Here is a 20,466-nt window from a genome sequence, read left to right on the forward strand (position 1 = left end):
AACACTACTGGGGCTTGAACGATCGTTCTCGCAAGCGTGATCGTGTGAGTCACCCGTGTGTTGTTGGCTGAATATGGAAATTCCAACGCCGATGCACAGACTCTGAAAATTCTGCGGATATTTACACGAAGGTGCTGACAATTTTTAATTTGTTTTTTTTTTACTATTTTCAAACTATTTTCTAGTAATAATAGCAGATATTAATATTTAGACAATAAATTATGCAACAAGCCATAGTTGAGTTTGCCATAGTGTGTGTTATAACCTAAACGAACGAAGTCTATTTCAAGGACTCAAAACTGTCTGGGGTTGGTTCTTTCGACCAATTTCCACCGCAAAATAAAACAAGTTTGTTTCTGCCGAAATAATTCACAAGACTGATTTATTAGTTCTGTTTAACTGTCTTCTACCCTGTGTCTCCATGACATCGTACAACAGCGCGGTGCCGAGGAAAAACGTGACGGACAATTTGAAAACTTAGCTGCTCTCGCGCACAGCTTGCTGCGATTTTACAACGCAAGCGTAGTGCTGTGCAGTTTCAAGGGCTGTATGCAGTTCAGAAGGAATTCCTCAGCCTATCTTTATGCATGGGGATTTCTTTGCCTGAATCCAAGCCTGAATCGCTCAAGAAACCGTTTTTATTTGATCGTAGTACGCAGTTGTGAAGAAATGACAGTTTAAATGGTAGTCACCGTAGAAAGTTTCTGCCAAGAATCACTCAACAAGTTTCTTGAGCGACTTCTTTCAAACACGAAACTGGGCTTTAGGATCGAGGCGCGCGTTCTGAATGGTTAGTCGTTCTTTGACATCTTCACATCACATTCTTCAAAACGCTTACAGAACCAAAGTTGCATTCTGTCACTATCAATGGCAGGCATATCGGCGATTCTGTCACAACAACTGAACTAATTTTGTTGGTGTTGAATTGCGGGCATGCAGGTCAGTCTCAAGTCGTTGCCTGTCATTGTCGTCTTGATATTGATCGGTGATAGAGACGATGGTACAAAACCAGAGGTCAACTGGCATGACTGATATTGTGCAGCTCTGTCCAGAACTACTTGTAGGATTCCCCAAGGGGTTCCATCTAGGATTTTTCCAAAAATGTTTTTGAGATTGCCCTAGACCTAGACTATTTCGTATAGTGAAGCGAAATAGCGCTATCTCTTGGAGTTTGAAGAGAAGATTTCTAAGGAAGAGTTGCTGGCTACTGGGACCAAACGACCAAACCCCAGCAGTTCCAGAAGTCTCTTTTCAAATACCTTTTGGAGTTTCTACGGAGATTGCTCAGGAGTTCCACCAGGTAATAGAGCATATTAGGGAACTCAAATTGGGCTTTGAACAAAAGATTCTCTTCTCAAGAGAATATCCATGAAGGAATCCCAAATAGCATTTTTAAAGTTATCGACAGATGGCATTCATGGAGGGATTCCCAGAAGGACATCTTTTTGAAATCTCCAGAAGAAGTTCCTAAACAGTACAGTGCTCTGATGGGAAAATCAGAGCTGGTTACTCAAGGTTTCCAAATTTCAGGTGCCCCCTTTACTCGTATACCCCCATGGAAATGATTTCAGTTTGCGTCTAATTAAAAACTATTCTTTGGAAGCACTTCTATGACTTTTATGCACGAATATATTTAGTATTTATCGCGGAAGGAGCATTCTTGCAGAAGTTCCTCTCATATTTTCAGCAAGAGTTCTTTCATAGAAGCCTCCAAAAATTATTTTAGAATGCATTACTATAAATTACAAAAAAAAAAGATTCTTGCCGGATTCCCTAAGATGATTTCAGCATGCATATCTTTGAAAATTCCTCCAAAGATTTTTTCCGGAATTACTCTAAGAATATTCTCGAGGAGTTTTTCAACAATTTTCTCAGAACAATTATCTTAAAACGGTTTTTTTTGTTAGAAACAGCTCCTAGGATTTTTTAGATAATGTTTTCCAGAATTGCTATATAATTGCTATTTCTTTAAATAGTTTTGAAGGGATTCTTCAACAAATATTATAAGAATTATTATTTTTCACAGATGTTTTTATAATTCCCTCTTAAATTTTATTTTGATCTTAAGAGATTTTTCCAGCTACTCTTTCTAAAAATAATTGTTGGAATTTCTCCAGAGGTTTCTTCTGGCTGGGCCCCAAATATTCATGGATCCTTTCAGGAAATAATTTTAAAATTCCTCTAGAAAACTCTCGAAAGATTTTTCTGTAAGTTTCTCTGGAGGTTTTGAGCTTTTTCAGATGTTCCTCCTGAAGAATTTCTGCAACAATTCCTGCAGAAATTACTCCAGATTATGTTTCTTGGCACACTTCTTGGCACATTTTTCAAAAAAAATCTTCGCTGAACACTTGCACAGAGTTCTCCAATTCTTCCAAGTATTCTTTCAAGTATTTATTAAAAATCTTTTTTTTATTTTATGTCTGCAGTCGCTTTCCATAGAATGCATCCATGTAATTTATGTGTCTTAAGGGAGTGCTGTTGTAATCTCCTAAAATCTTGTATACGAAATTCTTCTAAGAATTTCTCCAGAGCTATTTCCAGTATTTCTTCCAGGGATTTCTTCAGAAAACCCTCCAGAGATCACTCGAAAATTTATTGAGGGATCTTTTTTTTGAAGAATTTAAGCTTTTAAAGGGATGATGATGGATAATGAATATAAAATTTTCGTAGAGGTTTCAAAGAGTTTTCATCACAAATTCCTTCTCCAGGAATCCCTTTGGCAAATTTTCAAGCAATTACTTGGAATAACTTCCGCAGTTTCTCCAAAAGTTTGTCATAACTTTTTTACTAGTAGTATAAAAGGTGGAGATTTTTTTGCAAATAATACTGGAGAAATTTGTGGACGTTTTTTAGAAAGAATTCCTGCAGAAATACTTTGAGGTTCACCTAGATAAGCTGTAAGCATCACTAGAAAAAAGTTGGAATATTTCTATAGAAATTCGTGTTGACACGGACACGTTCAATGCTTTCAGTGAGCTACTTGCTCTTTGAAGGAACTACGGCACTAGACAACGGACTAGCACTAGCATGCAATGCCCAATGGTGCAGCTGAAAAGTTTTTCTAGAGGAGTTCTTGAAAACAATGTGAAGGAAATGCTCGAAAAATTTCTGATGAAATCCATGATAGATTCTCTTAAAAATCTCTCGAAAAAACTTCGCGGGAGGCTTTTTGGCTTTTCTATGGAATGAAATGTATAAACGCACATAATTTGTCAGATCTTCCTTAGTTAAATTTAAAATTCTCGCTTAATTAATCTCACTTCGTATTATTTGTATATTAATTCAGTGCCGATTTAAAGCCAAATTCCATGCGTCATATAACCATCAAGAGTAAATTTTGTCAAATACGAAATCGGTCCCGTACGGTACCAGCTTGCTTTGGTTTTTGTGTTGAATCGAGGTGGCAATGGTGGTGTTTGTAAGTTTTACGCTTTCTTTTTCTATACCTTCTGATAGGAGTAGGCGTTGTTGGCCGAAAACCAACATCAATAAGCATCTTCCATATTTTTGGTTTCTGTCATCTCAGTAGGTATTTTGCATCGGTCGTTACGTTGCCGGCCGGTTTTTCTTCCCTATTAGAAGCATTAAGTTGCAGTGCTCATTAACTTCCATGTAAGTACAAAAAGTTATTCTGATAAATATAAACACCAGTTGTCAATTTGATTTAGTTGTGGTTGAGATTGAGCTAATTGTTGATATTTTACAATGTTTGATTACAGTAGACCCTTTCCATTTCCGCATATTTCCATATCGATGTGACTGTGTTCATTGTTGATATGGACTTTCTCTCCTAATGTCGATGTGCCTACATTTCCTAGATAATACATTCTGGAACAATGGTGTGGCACCTGTAACTCTAGGGATTTTTCTAATTACGATTCCCACTAGTAGGATTCATCGAAAATTGGTTCTTTATTTAGATGTCTTCTTTATCTAAGTGACCGGCGTTTTAACTTAGAAATGAGGAGAGTCAACTGTGTATTATTCGTGAGATATAACATAGTAGCATAATTGAACTGTTTGTTCTAATGTTGAAATTTCACAACATCTATTAATGTTCTATTCTCACATTAAAAAATGAAAACCATGCATTCTTTTATCAGCAACCGTCAACTAGTATTACTAATATTTAGCCAGTACTATCTGTTACTCCATACTCAAGTAGCTCCTGTGATTATACTATAAATAGTAACCTCTATCGTTTGATGGGTTTCAGTGTCATCCACGTCGCGTCGGTGTTCGGATCGGAGTTCGCGTCTCTCAAACATTTAAATACATTTCTCCATACCATCCCGCTTGTGTTCGTTCAGATTGCAATACAATAATGGCATCCAAGGTACCGCGAGTGACGCTCAACAACGGAAAATCAATTCCCATCCTCGGTCTGGGAACGTGGGGCGTAAGTATTGCTGATTATCATACAGTAAAACCGTTATAAGTTAGATGTTTCTTATTTGGACCCCTGTGATGGTTCTTTATTGCCTTATATTTTCGTGAGTCAATGGTTCTTTCAAAAACTGTTTCGACATATGATGGTTTGACTGTACTTCATCAATGAATCAAACGAGGTGCATATAGGGAATAATCTGGAATACAAGTGTTGCATAATTCAACATACATCGGGTACGGGACACGGGTATAGGTACTTGATCACAGCAAATACATCACTCTTGTGAAATATGTAAACTGAGCTGTTAAATAACACTATCTCGATGTGATTGTCGTGTTTGTATGACTATAATATGTATGTATCATTGGGTTATTGATAACACAAGGTGCAATTCTAACGTTTGTTGATTGAAATCGCATTTATGACGAGTCATGCAAACGTCATAGTCAGTGTCTAGTGTAGAGTAAACAATGCAAAACAGTTGAGATAGCTGTGTTCACATCGGTATCTAGTATCAAATTGTTTGCTAATCTTTAGAGCATTTCTATTTATTTTAGCCACATACTTTTAATGTATTGCTACAAATTTGATTGATTATTAGCAATATACTTATATTCATTGCTTGAACTGCTGCACAGAGAACCGTGTGGCAAAAGCAAACTTCCTGTATGATATGATGAAATTTGGAAAATTTGTGATCATATTTCTCACGCACAATAATGGCTGCATCATCTGCATTTCCAATGTTCTCAAAACCATGATCAGCAAACTTTTTTAAAAAGTTCTTCTACTACTAAACACGACAGTAAGGGCAATAATACTTCGCTTTGAGGACAGCACTTCATAGATGTAACAGATAGTTGCGCACCTCCAAGATAAACATTAGCCTTAGCATTAAGTAAGTCGCACAAATTCATAGGTGGTACAGCCCCAGACCGCTAAATTGACACTGGGATTTGGTACTAATTACTGAATTGTAAGAAAAGATTGACGCAATCCTCCAACAGTTAAAAGCTGTCTTGGGGGCGTCCTTGTGACAGCTGAGTTTTGCGAAAGGAAAATTAGTTGGAAACCTAAAAAAAAGTATGTTGAGACCTACATCCACGTCCTCTCAGGCCTAGGTATCACGGAAATTGGATTTTGCTAGTCCAAACGATACGTTTGGTCAACGATATCCAGCAATTTACAAGCGCTACCCGCATAATCAGTAACTGTAAACGCAACGTTTCTCATACTGTAGATGAATATAAGCAAATGTTATGTAACAACTTCTCTTACTATTCGTGACAACAGAAAGATAACCATTCCATGTACATATTTGCCAGTATGAGAAATGGTAATCAGCCAAATAACAGTATGTGGAATAGGCGGTTAAGATAGGTTACCATAAAAAATCGCTCGTTTTCTCGAACAAATTTTTCGCAAAACAGTCAAGGATATGGTCAATATACTATTCAATTTTCAGGCAGTTCACTGCATAGCAAATGGTTAGAGAATGGTTGCACAATAAATCTGGAAGAAAAATGAACATGTATGTGTTATTGTTGATTTATAGTCTTCCATGGTGTTTTTAACGTATGATATATGGTTCTAGCACACAATGTGCTATATAATGAAAAAAAAATAACAAATACGTTTTATATAGCATTTATTCATTTGTAATGTTCTATTCCATGCTGCAGTAAACATCAAGTGAGGCGGGATCATCCAGAGCAAACACTTCTTACCCGGTTTCCACGGATCTCTCGCATCCGCTTTTCGACTGCTCTACTCGAGGCTCTGCTGACGTGCGCTTCTTTTTTATTCCCTGGCCGATTGTACTGCTTGGCCCGTTCAGATCCGGTGCAGCACTCAAACCGGCATTCCTCAAGCGGGTCTCTCGGTCCAGGGTATCCGAAGCATCAATCTGGTGAAATTCCACATTCCGGACTTCGATTCCACGAAATTTTCCATCTGAAACCGGTAAAACTAAACTTGAATATAGAGGAACAAAATGTTTCGAAACTGCTTACCTTCGGTTCCATTCTCTTCGGAGCCACGAAGGAGAGGTTTTTGACCAGCTGTCGGCTTTGGGCGCTGGAATAGATTATCGGAAAAGATCCACAAAAATCACCACTTTTTTCTTTGTTTTGAAAGCTATCATTACAGCCATCGACCGTTTTTTTATTAGTTCACAAATGCCGATGCGTGCAACTGCTTGTCACGTTGTTTAACATCAGTAACATATAATGAAACGCACATGTGTAAGTGTGTTGAATAAAATAAGCACAAACAGTTTCATATAAGGTGAGGTAATATTGCCACCATTACTTGCGAACTTCCATTTCCATATTATTCAATAATACTTGCACATTAGGGTGGCCCACACTTATATGAAAAACAAAAATTTCGAAAAATGCCAAGTCTTACCTCCTAAATCAGTTGTTTTGGACTCCCAGAAGCTACGTTCAAAATTTGAGCAAAATCCATTGAGCCTAAGGGGGCGCTCAAAACGCTTGAAGTTTGTATGGGAAAACATGGCCAAATGTATGCAGAAATTTTAAGTTTTCGAATTTTGCCGCTAGGTAGCGCTGTAAGCGTTCAATAATCAAACCCTTTGGTATTATTGTAGGTGACTATATGCCAAACAACTTTGTCGAAGACCGCGAAATGATCCGACGGCTGTAAAAAAAGTTATACCCTAGGCAAAGTGAGGCAAAGTATTGAGATTTCATTATTGATATTATTCCTTTACATGTATTAGAAAAACAACAATAAAGTTTATCCTCACTTTACCTAGGATATAATTTTTTTCACAGACTCTGGATCACTTTGCGGTCTTCGACAAAGTTGTTTGGCATATAGTCACCTACAATAATACCAAAGGGTTTGATTATTGAACGCTTACAGCGCCACCTAGCGGCAAAATTCGAAAACTTGAAATTTCTGCATACATTTGGCCAAGTTTTCCCATACAAACCTTAAGCGTTTTGAGCGCCCCCTTAGGCTTAATGAATTTTGCTCAAATTTTGAACGTAGCTTCTGGGAGTCCAAAACAACTGATTTAGGAGGTAAGACTTGGTATTTTTCGATATTTTTGTTGTTCATATAAGTGTGCAGAGATGGCATGCTCCTCAGTGCGAAACGTGAGAAGAGAAAACATACACTCTACACACGACTTTCAACGAGAGCGAGGGTGAACTACGCAATTTTTTTCACACACAAACCAGCCGCTCACTCTCTGGCATCCATCGCGGCACCCTCAAAATGAGTGCTCAAACAAATGTTAGAACAAACATGTTTTTTCAGTTTCTGCGTGCACATTTTGTGCGCGCAGAAAATATGCACACAAAAATTCGTGTTGAGAGCGCACTCAGTCGTGCTTCCAGTGCAATACTGTGTGTACCACAGGAGTATGAAAGTACTTGCTTGTCTGAAGATATCACATAAATCACAGACAAATAGATGTGACACTAACGAAATTTCAATCTCATATATCTCATGATCCTGATTACTTAGAAAGTTGGTATCTTCGGCAAAGTTGTTTGGCTGGTCAAGGACTAACCGATAATAAGATTTAAGATTCAAAATTCCACCGCTAGGCGGCGCTAGTGAGCTAACAAATTTTGTTTTTCATAAATATCAGGAAAATTTGCAAAAAAATGCAACTAGCGCCGCCTAGCTGCAAAAACTTGAACCAAACGGTAATTATTCTGAAAGCCCTTGATCTACCAAACAATACTGCCGAAGGCACCATCTTTCTACAAAATAAGGATGCTGAGATATGCGAAATTTAAAATTTGTTTGCTCTCTAGCGCCGCCTAGCGGTGGAGTTTTGAATCTTAAGTCTTATTATCGATTAGTCCTTGACTACCGAAACAACTTTGCCGAAGACACCAACTCTCTAAGTAATCAGGATCAAGAGATATATGAGATTGAAATTTCTCTAGTGTCACATCTACTTGTCTGTGATTTATGTGATATCTTAGACAAGCAGATGCAACACTGACTAAATTTCCATCCCATATATCTCAGGATCCTGATTACTTAGATAGTTGGTTTCTTTGGCAAAGTTGTTCAGCTGGTCAGGGGCTTTCAGAATATGGGCCATGTGATTCGTGATTTCACCGCTAGGCGGCGCTAGATAGCGTACAAATTTTACATTTCACATATCTCAGCATTCTGATTCTTTAGAAAGATGGTGTCTTCGGCAAAATTGTTTGGTAGATCAAGGGCTTTCAGAATAATTATCGTTTGGTTCAAGTTTCCGCAGCTACGCGGCGCTAGTTGCATTTTTTGCAAATTTTCCTGATATGTATGGAAAACAAAATTTGTTAGCTCACTAGCACCACCTGTTGGTGGAATTTGGAACCAAAATATTCATCAACTGTAAGTCCTTGACTAGCTTAAGGCGTCTGCTTGCCTCTGATATCACAGGATTTGATACCCTTTAGAGGGTTTTGGACTCACTGGCATGCTTTCGGTTCACCAAATGCTCAAGCAACATTGACCCCTTTGAACACACTGCGTGTGCACTTGGCCTCCACTTTAGCATCCTATTCTACATTATATACGACTTCGTGTTGGCTGGGGAGTTAAATTGGCAATGGAAGTCCCAGTTAATGTCGATGAAAATGCGTATAGAGCACTTCAGGGTCCATTACTTACGTTGGCCGACGTTAATCGAAGGTTGTCATGATTCGTGTTATGTGTGTGTTGTAAAATTGTTCAGTTTGTTTGGATAAGTATTCATCATGTGTAACAGGCAGAAGCTGAGAACTTTTAAACATTGTACACGTATTTTTACTCAACTCCAGAATTTGTGTATTATAAAAATGTTTTCCTATCAATTTAAACTTGAATTCACAAATTGAATATGAAGTCATCGAGACAAGTAAAGTTACTAATTTCAATATTGACTGGTGCATTTTAGAGCAGTTGTTCCTATAGAAGTCTCGTTTGAGATCGCAAGTGAGGATAGTTTGAAAGATAGTACAAATAGTTTAATAGTACATTTTGATAGGGTTTAACATTCAGCTGAACACTGCACCAATCCATGGACCATAGAGGACCAATTCAATCCAAGCAAATACATGCTAAGATATGTAGTACATCAATTCCATTTCATCCTTCCCAAACGACATAATTTGCATAAGATGTATTGTAAATGTTTCCAGAACTCGTCGATTAACAATTCAGAAATAGAACAAATTTAGCATTTAATCCAAATCTACTTTTTTATCCAAGCACAGAAAAGCGTACAACTTGCTTATCCATTCAATTTCAAATTCTGGTAATGAACCAAAAGTTGGAGTACTGAGAAATTGTGTTTGTAAATTTTCCATCCTAGTGCAGCATTATCGCATGTGTAGTGGCGTAGTGTCTAAAACACTGTGTAATCGGAGCACTCGATCATTGAAATTTGTGCGGGCGCACAGTGGGAAGATTGAAAAAAAAACTACTCAAATACAAAAGACTACCTAAATCCACTCAAGTACATTTTTTTAAATCAAACGGTTTCGAGGATATCCTTGGAACCGCCATCAAACCAAAAAATATAACATGCATTATTAAAAAGTACTCAGCTCTCTAAACTAGTTGGACTTCGCATTGTTTCTAGAATTTGTCATCGCATTTTTACCAGCTAACTGCATTCTCGTAGGCTCCATACGTGGACGGATTTCCCATACGATTTGACAGCTCCTTAATATTGACTATTATTCCTTTGCGTGCAATTTTCCGCGCCGCGCCGCGTTGCGCGTCCACTCTGGCCGGTACCTAAGGGTTCGGAGATCGCTTCAGTAGGAAAGACTTTTTGTAAAAAAAAATTAACCGGTGGTCCCGGTCCACTGGGTGTTCAGTTTGTCCGTTTCCTTACGATAGTGTTTGTTCAGTCTGTGCAACTCCTGGTTGATGATAAAGACCGTCTAATAACGTGCAAAGTTTGAGGATTTTATATCTTTAGACATAAATCAAGGGGCTGTCCATAAACCACGTGGTCATTTTTTTGGGACTTTTCAAACCACCCCCCCCCCCCCCCCGTGTGGATTTGTCCATACAAAAAATTTTATTTGTCCATACAAAATGGTCATTGGCCGAAACCCCCCCTAATGACCACGTGGTTTATGGACAGCCCCCAAAACATAAATCAAGAATCATTTGATCTTCTTTTATGCACATTTTATGCTTAAGATTGAAGAAATATATTAATGACGAGTTTATTGAACAATTAGTTCACCTTTCTGGAAAACATACTGCAATATGTATTTTCAAATGTTCTGCTGATGATATACCATGCCTCCAGCGAAACAAACAAATTTGACAAATCAGTTAAAAGTCACATCCCGGCTGCTACACCCAGCTCTTTGCATGCATGGTATGCTCTAGCACAATGTTAAACAGCAGACGCCTTATCGTGGACCCCGTCAAAATTCGAACGAACTTGACTAGAGTTTCCGAAACCATCAAGCAGTTTTCTATCGTTGTTTTTATCAATCTTCAAAGCTTCCCAGGAAAACCGTTCCCGTATATGATTTTCCATAGCTCTGCAGGGTCAATAAATATTGTCATATGCCACCTTGAGTTGAAGCACGCGGATCCGGTATAAATCTGGTCCGCTGTCGATCGACTATCGACGGAGATGGCTCGATAACTTCCCACGAACTCATTTGATTTAGGCGACAGATGACGGAAGATAATCTGGCATAGCACTTTGTAGGCAGCATTCAAAATGGTGATCACTTGGAAGTTCTCACATTCCAAATAGTGGTCTTTGTGGGGTTCGCGGCCGTGTGGTTAACAGCGTCGTCTAAGCGTTTCGTAAGCGGGTGGGTTCGATTCCCGCTCCTGTCAGGGAAAACTTTTCGTCAAGCGGAAAATTCTCCATTGGGCCACTGGGTGTTATGGTGCGTTGCCTCGTGTATGTAATGTTCAGTCTGTGCGTGCAGCCTCTGGCTGAAGACGGTGTAGTGTCTTTTTATAATTTTTATTATTGAGGTCATCGCTGCACCGCACTCTAGATTGGCTTCATTTCGATCGTGTTGATTTTCTTCTGAGCTCATACAAAATCAGTACTTTATCAATTTTCTTACTTTTCAAGTCGATTTCCGTAACTTTTTCTGCATATAAACACAGCCAACATGAATACGAATCGAACCGTGCATAAGTCATCCTGATCGGTTCACCCGTTCGTGAGTTTTGTTGCTTCAAAGGGACTTCAAACTCATTTTTATATAAGGTACCCCGGGGTAAGTGAGACCTATAGCTAGTGTTTTTATTATTATTTATTTTTAAGATTAACATTCTTCATGGAAAACATAGGTATCACACCTATGTATACTTTGAATACAAAAAATGTTATTGTTTCAACCATAAAGAGACCATATACGTTATTGTTGTTCATATGTAATTTTCAATTCACTAGGTGAGATTGACGTGCTCTACTACATCGTCGTTTAACCCTCTAATACCCAATCCCGCCTTTAGACGGGGTATAGTTTAAGCATTTTGGTAATTTTTGTTCCGTGGAAAATCTTTTTTTTATATATTTTTGGCTGATATTTAGGACTGTTCTGTATATCTCTAAATGGTTTTTGGTGTATTTTAAAGCGTATTCACATTTTTTTAAATCATTGAAAAATTGATGTTTTGGCACCTTTTAGAAGTCATTGTTTATTTTGTATTGAATCACTACAATTAACATATTTTAAATTTTTCCCAAATCATTCTACCCTTGTTTAACAGTTTAAGGAAATCGAATACACTCTAAAATTATTTTCCTAAAAATTACACGGAAAATAATTTTTTTTGTGAAAAAAAATTAAAATAATAATATTTCAACAATAGTCATAAAATCTCAAAATGTTTTCATCTCAAAAAATCCGTTCCCCAAATTGGCTTCCAGGAAAAATATGAAAGTGTGGGGATGTTCAAAAATAAAAATTGGAAAAATCAAAAACTGAAATTCACGAAATCGAGAATTGAAAAGAATCATCTTCCAAAACATGTTTAAATCGATTTTAGATGACGAAAAATGATATTTAGATCAAAATCAAAAATTTGGGTATTAGAGGGTTAAAAATAGATTTGTCATTATACAAATACTTTTTCGGTTTCAGGATAGTATTTGGAGTTCTTGCAAATGATTTCAAGCGAAAAAGCTGTAGTTTATTTTTATTTCTTCTTCTTCTTCTGCTTCTTCTTCTTCTTCTTCTTCTTCTTCTTCTTCTTCTTCTTCTTCTTCTTCTTTTTCTTCTTCATCTTCTTCTTCTTCTTCTTCTTCTTCTTCTTCTTTTCTTCTTCTTGGCGTAACGTCCTCACTGGGACAAAGCCTGCTTCTCAGCTTAGTGTTCTATGAGCACTTCCACAGTTATTAACTGAGAGCTTCCTCTGCTAATGACCATTTTGCATATGTATATCGTGTGGCAGGCACGAAGATACTCTATGCCCAAGGAAGTCAAGGAAATTTCCTTTACGAAAAGATCCTGTACCGACCGGGAATCGAACCCGTCACCCCCAGCATGGTCATGCTGAATACCCGTGCGTTTACCGCCTCGGCTATATGGGCCCTTTATTTATTACCTTTAATTTACTTCTCTCACTTGCCCCAGTGCATTTCGCTATCTGGGGTAAGTGGGACTATGAGAATAAACAAACACAGTTTTATGGGTTCATCTCGCCTAGTCTCGCCTAAGATGAAATTAGCACGAAAGTCAATAAAAATTGACGCGTTAAGTAATCTACTGTTGAATCATACTTTATTACCCTTATTTAGATGATGAAATTCTTGTTAAAAATGGTAAAACCTTGGGTAAAACAAAAAAAAATCAAAAGCATGTATTTTTTATGTTTTTCTCTAAATATCTTCCATTATTTTTTCACTGAACGCTGCATAATGAATTTTTTTGAGCATTCAGAAACCGTCCATAAAAAAATAAAATAGGGTGATGACCTTTTCAAAATTCATGATTTAAAAAAAAACATTAGGCTGACACAAATTTCGATTTTCTCTCATGAATTGCTGAAAGGAAGATCTTGTCCGATGATTGCTACCTTTCGGGAGAGAGCTTTGTTCAACGGGGCGGGGCAAGAAACTGACGAGAGCGTTCCAGGAATGGCATATGCGGATTTTGATCACGCTTTGAAAAACAAGTAGCGTTACTATAGTAAGATTTTTTTCTAAAATTTGTGAACCCAGAGCAAAATGTGAATTTTGGTAATAAAGCACCCCTATTACAGACCTCCTTGAAGAAGGTCCAAACCAAGGGCCGAAACGTCGGATGCAATAGAATCACCCCGTTCATAATTTATCCGGACCGAAAAGCCAATTGTAGAGGGATAAATTTTTAACAATATTTTTTAACATAATGATTGGGAAAAAGGAATACATAATATTTTTGTTTTGCAAAAAAACATTCTGTTTGAACAAAAATGAACAAAAGTTATTACAATCACGTGATAGTGGAAGCATGTACGCTTTAGTTGTCAAAATCTGAGTAGTATTGCGTAGAACTGAGTAATTTATAATACCGTCCAAAAGATATACATACTCAAAAAAAAACAAGTTTTATGGAGTTGCTGATAAAAATTGGAGAGCATTTGTGTCTTTCGCAAAGTTTATTGTAACAGAATTAAGTGCCGTAAACCGGGGTCAAATTGATCTTCGGGTCAAAATTGATCACACGTTTTTCGGTTAGGTTTAGCATATTTTAAATAATTTCCTTTCTACTATCGTGCAGTTGGGAACCGATACTAAACGATATTTGCTTGGAAACTATTTGAAGTATGTTTTATCTAACGGAAAATCGTCTGATCAATTTCGACCCGGAGATTAAATTGACCCCGGTTTACGGTACAACTTTTCTGAAGGAAGTTAGGCTCTAGTTATAATTTTTGCAAAAATAATTTTGTGATCTCACTTTTAGGTGAGTTAATCACTAAGTTCATAATGGCAAAATATGTGCGTTGTAATATCGAGAAAATTCTCCGAGGACACCCATTATCTAAAATTAATAGCTTTAAAGTGATTCAATTTTGATCGTGAATTCAACCTTTTCAAACACTGTGCAAAGTCATTGTTTTGTTGTTGTCTGGTCCTGATATGGAACACTGGTTGGTGCTAGCCAGCAAAAGGTAGTGAAGACCATGCGCGAAATCGTGCTTTGTCATTTTTAACCCCCAACTTGGTGTTTTCTTCACTTCCGATATACTCATTCGTTATAGGTATTTAACGACAGAAGATGATCTGCAATAGCACTTTGCAAGCAGCATTCAAAGTGGTGATCACTCAGATGTTCTCACATTCCAACTCGTCGCCTTTTCGTTGATAGAACAAATTAGCTCATTCTTCCATTCCGTCGGTATTTGTTCGTTTCCCCTGATCCTGCATAAGTGTAACTAGGTCATAGCTCTAGGGGGGGCCAAGACCATGCCGATATAGATTTTGTATACTAAAAAGATACTTTTCACCTGAATTGCGTGATTTTTTTTTTCCAAAATGGATTATTCTGGAGGGGGCCAAGTCCCCCTGGCCACCCCCTATTTACGCCAATGCAATCAGACAGCATCAAATATGACAAGGAATCATAACACCCACACTTTTTGTGCCATTTAATTGCAGAAATTTATTTTCTCACCATACAAAAATTCAACTAATCACTACAAATCTAGTACTTCACCTAACGTGCCCAGTTCTGTTTTTTCTGCGTGCGCGCAGAAATTGCGCACTGGGATTATGACTTGCGGGCTCTCATTGCTCTCACGCAGCACTCTAATCACCCGCACAAAAACTCTGCGTGAGAGAAATTATGTACATTTTATTGTGCGTTTTTTCTCTTTCTCTTTCGTAAGGAAAATGAAACTGAGAAGTTCAGTGAAAGATGAGCGTAAATGGGCACAATTTCTGCGTGACATGCCATCCCTGTAAGTGTGGGCCACCTTATTGCACATACTATAATATCATCACATGGTATGGATTGCATATACCATGGTTTATAGCCGACTGCGTTGAATCTCACATTCTGCGATATAAAGTAAACTATTTGTTATACATTAACAACAACAGATACAAGATATTTACTGTTTGGAGATTAAGACAAACTGTAAATCTTTATGCGGGTAATGACCGCCACAATCATGCTCGCTTTCTGGTAGGGCTTAGATGATCTAACGTTTGGCTTGTGTCGTTTGACAGCTGATCAATAAGTTTTATGATCGATCTTATCGATCAGCTGTTAAACGACACAAGCCAAACGTCAAACAGTCTCATCCCTGCCAGAAAGTGAGCATGATTGTGGCGGCCATTAGCGCTCGCACGCTTAAAAATCCGTTCCAAAATTCGTGAACTAAATATCATGAGAAACGGAACCAATAGCTGTTTTGAATTCGTGATACTTTTCTCGTAAACGTGATTGACAAAACCAGTATTCATGATATACTGTTGTAAATATGAGAACAAAAATCTTGCCTAACCAACCACACTGTTCATTTAGTAACGCGTTCAAATTTGAGAACGCGATTCGCGAAAATAAGAATTCAAATAATCATATTTGTGACTTGATTTCCAATAGCGTGAACTCACTTCACGCGCGCTGTCATTGTTGATAACGCATGCTCGAAAACAAATACCCACCCGGTAGTTAACGCTAGCACAAGTGCCGGAAAACTTTATTTCTGTTTTATTTTATACATATATTGATAAATTGTGCGTGCTGTGTTGTGTTGTGACTAAAAACAAATTTTAGCAGTAAAGGATCTACCAGATTGACGTCAAGTGAAATAAAGGCTTTTATTTTCATGCAAAAGATATGCTGACGCAGATCCAAAGTGAGTTTTTTGCCATTTGTTTGCGTTTTCCTTCGAATCAAACTTGTTCCTGTCTTTGATGAAGGAGAACTCTACAACCTTCGTAAAATGATCTGTTCTTTTAACAATTGTAAGTAGCGTGCAAAGTGATAAAAGCTAATTCCAAACCGGAATCGTGTGCCTAATAGTCGAATAATATTTTAGTGGTCTATGTACTGAGTTCTGCGCATCTTTACAGACCGTGAACTACAATCACGGTACTGGGAACATACTACTGCTGCCGTGAACAAAATTCTTATTGCCATGAACAGAATTCCTGTCCTCGTGAACTTAATTTCCAATTCCAAAACTGAGTTTCTCAATATTAGAACACAGTTCACGTTCTCGTGATTTTGGCTTTTGAGTCAGCACCTGGCAGAGGCGTTACGTTTCTGTTCTGGAATAGAGTTCACGCATCTATGATTTTAGTTCATGGTGTATTTTCGTAAGAGAAAATCTTGCTCGTTCTGGAATTCGTGACTACATGTTGACGATTTTCAGAACGGATTTTTTTACGTGGTGAATTGCTGGATACAGGAAGCAACTCACCGAGAAGAAATCAAGGAAGAAATTGTTGTCTTCCATTTGCGTCTCACGGATATCCAGCAGCAATATCACCAAAAAATACACGGAAATCACCCGAAAATGTATACGAACTCCGGCACCCCGATGAGAATAACCCAAACTCTCAAAACAATTGCGAATCATCCAACTCAACACTACGTGATCCGCTTAATCGTCATATAAGACAGATATGTTGAACACCGAAGATCAATTATTTGCAAACACTTTCCGAGGTAAAATTTGCGGAAGGCATAGCAGCACTACCAGCCGATACTCGATTCGGCAGGCCATATTCAAAACAACGCGGTGCGAACAAAACGCGTGACAGTTTTAAAAACGCAGCCGCTCGCGCGCACAGCCTGCTACTATCTCGTTGCGCTCCTCTAAGATAAGCAGAAAACTCCCGTTCTTTAAGTATAGCCATTAGTCCATTCAACTACGAGCTGAAAGATGCGTTAATGAGTGCTCCTTTAATATTGATACATGTTCCTCAAAATTTACCTTTTCCAAACTCCTCAAGATGCTTTGGATTCTGCTTTGGCAATGCACATCAAAACGTAATTCCAAACTTCAGTATTGAGTTGAACTTTGTCAACTTGAACAGAAATCCTTGTAGTGAAAAGTAGATTCAGATCATTTTTTTCAAGGTAAAACGAAATAATAATAAAATTCCCTATTTTTTTTCCAATGGTCAGTCCCCGCCCGGCGAGGTCGCCCAAGCAGTGAAGGATGCTATTGACATTGGCTACCGCCACATCGATTGTGCTCACGTGTACCAGAATGAACACGAAGTTGGCGAGGGTGTCAATGCTAAGATCTCCGAAGGCGTCGTTAAGCGGTATGTTCGTTTTTGTTCTGTCTATCTTAATTGTTTAACACCAACAATTCTTATTCTCGCCAAACAGCGAGGACCTGTTCATCACGAGCAAGTTGTGGAACACCTTCCACCGTCCGGATTTGGTCGAAGGCGCTTGCCGTACGACGCTGAAGAACCTTGGATTGGAGTACATCGATCTCTACCTCATCCACTGGCCGATGGCTTACAAAGAGGGCGATGAACTGTTTCCAACCGACGCCGACAAGAAGACGGCCTATTCCGATGTTGACTACGTGGACACTTGGAAGGAAATGGAGAAGTTGGTCGGGCTGGGTCTCGCCAAGAGTATCGGCATTTCCAACTTCAACTCGAAACAGGTCGAGCGAGTTTTGGCCATTGCCAAGATCAAGCCAGTGACCAACCAGGTGGAGTGCCATCCGTATCTGACTCAGTCGAAACTGTCGCCATTCTGCAAAAGCCGAGACATCGTCATCACCGCGTACAGTCCCCTCGGGTCACCTAACCGTCCGTGGGCTAAGCCTGAAGACCCGCAGCTGATGGAGGACCCAAAAATTGTTTCCATTGCCAAGAAATACAACAAAACTGCAGCGCAAATTTTGATTCGCTATCAGATTCAACGAGGCCACGTGGTTATTCCCAAGTCCGTGAACAAAGCCCGCATTCAATCCAACTTTGAGGTGTTCGACTTCGAACTAACCGAAGACGATATGACACTCATCACGTCGTTCGACTGCAATGGACGCTTGGTGCCGATCACTAGGTAAGATTTACTTCAGATTTTCTAATTATTTCTAACTTCATTGTACAATAAGGATGAAACAAACGTGAACTCTTTTAACATTCAGCGCTGATACCAGTCCACATTACCCTTTCCACGAGGATTTTTAAGGTCAAGAGCAGAAGCTGTGTCTGTCATCAAGAAATCTCTGAGTAAAACGTCAGCCAGCTTTCGTCAACTAGTAATTATAATCTCTAGTATTTGGTATGCTGTTGTTTCCCATCCTACATTGCCTTATCACCCCGTGTGCTAATTAGAATGAGTAGTTTGACACTTCCGAGTTGGATTAATCTGTTTGCATGGTAATAAGAATCATTATTTTGGGCAATTAGGAAAACTCCCCTAGCTTATCTGGTTTGTTCAGGGTGACTGCACGTCTGTCAAACCACGCCTATCCCTATCGTACATCCAACAAGTCGACGTGACAGCACTACACAAAAACACGTGGCAGGCTGGTTATCATAAACAACATAAAGTTAACTTGGTTCAAGTAGATCCTTGTAGATCCTCCTCAATTAATGAGCAGCAGGCATACTTTGCTGTTTGTACCTTCTCCAGTTTTATTTGTCGTTTGGACCCAGTTCCCTAGTGAAGATTCAAGTTCTAACTATTACCTTTCCATTTTTTAGCGCTGCTGGTCACCCACATCATCCCTTCGAGAAAGAGGAGTATTAATCGAGTCAACCCAGAGGGTCGGCCGTAACTTTATGTGCATTACACTAAACTTTTTGCTCGATCAACAACACAAGTCTACCGCACGTGTCCTGGTTCCTTATTAAGAACGTCACCACTAAACTCAATCCCAGTTTGTGTTTTCATTTGTTATTTAAAATAATAAACATTTGAAATTTTAAATAATGTTTTCTTTCCTTTTTGGTATATCGCATATCTATTGGGCGATGGATTGTAGCCAGTGTTGTTAGCGATATAAGCCGGAATATCTTCTATATTTTCATGTTATTCCATATAGGTTTGAGAGAAATCGCCACCGGATTTTCAAGACAAGCAAATGTCTTGAGAGTACTGAAATTCGGCTACACCCAAACCTCCATTTAGATAGAATCCATTTAGGTAAAAACTGTTTTGGTCCCTCCATTAAGGTAACGCTACCTTAATGAAATTTGGAGTACTAAAGATTAGGGATAAAGTTGGATTACGAAAAACAAAGCAGAGTTGAGTTAAGAGGCGATTATAGCGTGTTTAAGGGTTGAACATTTTAGAGTATCCCAGAACTCCCTGGAGTTAAGGCCATCAGATCTACTAGCGTAATCAATGATCTATTGGAGCATTATGAATAAAATTTATACTTGCTGCACAACTATGTGCTGTCAAGTTATGAATTCATTTTCTGCTTGAGGACCTCTAAGAACTTCCTTGAGTATAGGTCATTTGATTGTCTCTAAGAAATTTATGATTAAGGTACATACTCACATAGCCTCAGATAGCTATGATCTATCGAGTAGTGAGTCCAATGACTCCTTAAGGGTCTCCCTTGAGTAAAGATCATCGAATCCGCGAGGGCAACTAGTTGTATCTAGTTGTGTTATGAATGATATTCATACTAACACAGCCTCTCTGGCATCTATGTCCTATCCATTATTAAGGTCTATGTTATAGGATGTTATGCTATAGGAGTATCCGAGAACTCCTTGATGTTTCAGCCATCTGATCTACAAGTGTAATCAGTGATGTATTGGAGTATTATCATTGAAATTTATGCTTACACAGTCTCATATAACTATGAGCTGTCAAGTGATGAGTTCATTGTCAGTTTGAGGATCTCCAAGACCTTCTTTGAGAATTCTTCATTACACCAACGGACCTAACCTCAAAATGACTGACAATTCTCACGTCATTTTGACAGATGTAACATGAGCATGAAAAGAACGGCAACAAGATCGATAAAGTAGAATATGTTATCCGTCTTTTTCGTGCATGTGTGTGGTCTGTCAAAATGACCTGTGAATTGTCAAACATTTTCATGGCTAGCTTTGTTGGTGTAATGAAGAATAGGTCATCGAATCTACCAACGTAGTTGATTGTCTCTAAGATCTTTATGAGTAGGGGTCATACTCA

At 38.4% G+C, this 20,466-nt stretch overlaps 1 protein-coding gene across 2 annotated transcripts; it reads left to right on the top strand.

Moving 5' to 3' along the window:
• The first annotated feature begins 3,507 nt into the window (after window positions 1–3,507).
• LOC109407632 (aldo-keto reductase family 1 member B1) lies at window positions 3,508–19,248 on the top strand. 2 transcript variants are annotated; one of them, XM_062856622.1, is made up of 5 exons: window positions 3,508–3,612; window positions 4,217–4,399; window positions 17,470–17,612; window positions 17,680–18,372; window positions 19,020–19,248. In XM_062856622.1, the coding sequence occupies exons 2-5, from the start codon at window positions 4,325–4,327 to the stop codon at window positions 19,063–19,065; spliced, it is 957 nt and encodes a 318-aa protein (XP_062712606.1). In that variant the 5' UTR covers window positions 3,508–3,612; window positions 4,217–4,324; the 3' UTR covers window positions 19,066–19,248. The 2 variants fall into 2 exon arrangements, with proteins under 2 accessions (XP_062712606.1, XP_062712607.1); XM_062856623.1 differs by lacking the exon at window positions 3,508–3,612 and adding an exon at window positions 18,458–18,549.
• Window positions 19,249–20,466: the final 1,218 nt, after the last annotated feature.

This window comes from Aedes albopictus, chromosome 3 (assembly GCF_035046485.1).
Source record: "Aedes albopictus strain Foshan chromosome 3, AalbF5, whole genome shotgun sequence".
Classification (NCBI taxonomy): Eukaryota; Metazoa; Arthropoda; class Insecta; order Diptera; family Culicidae; genus Aedes; species Aedes albopictus.

What these genes read in the sequence shown, in the direction of transcription:
- LOC109407632 (XM_062856622.1), top strand. Translation starts at nt 4,325, where the DNA reads ATGGCATCCAAGGTACCGCGAGTGACGCTCAACAACGGAAAATCAATT. An exon ending in TCGGTCTGGGAACGTGGGGC is followed by an intron (nt 4,400 to 17,469) that starts GTAAGTATTGCT and finishes TCCAATGGTCAG; the next exon opens with TCCCCGCCCGGCGAGGTCGC. An exon ending in CGCTTGGTGCCGATCACTAG is followed by an intron (nt 18,373 to 19,019) that starts GTAAGATTTACT and finishes TCCATTTTTTAG; the next exon opens with CGCTGCTGGTCACCCACATC.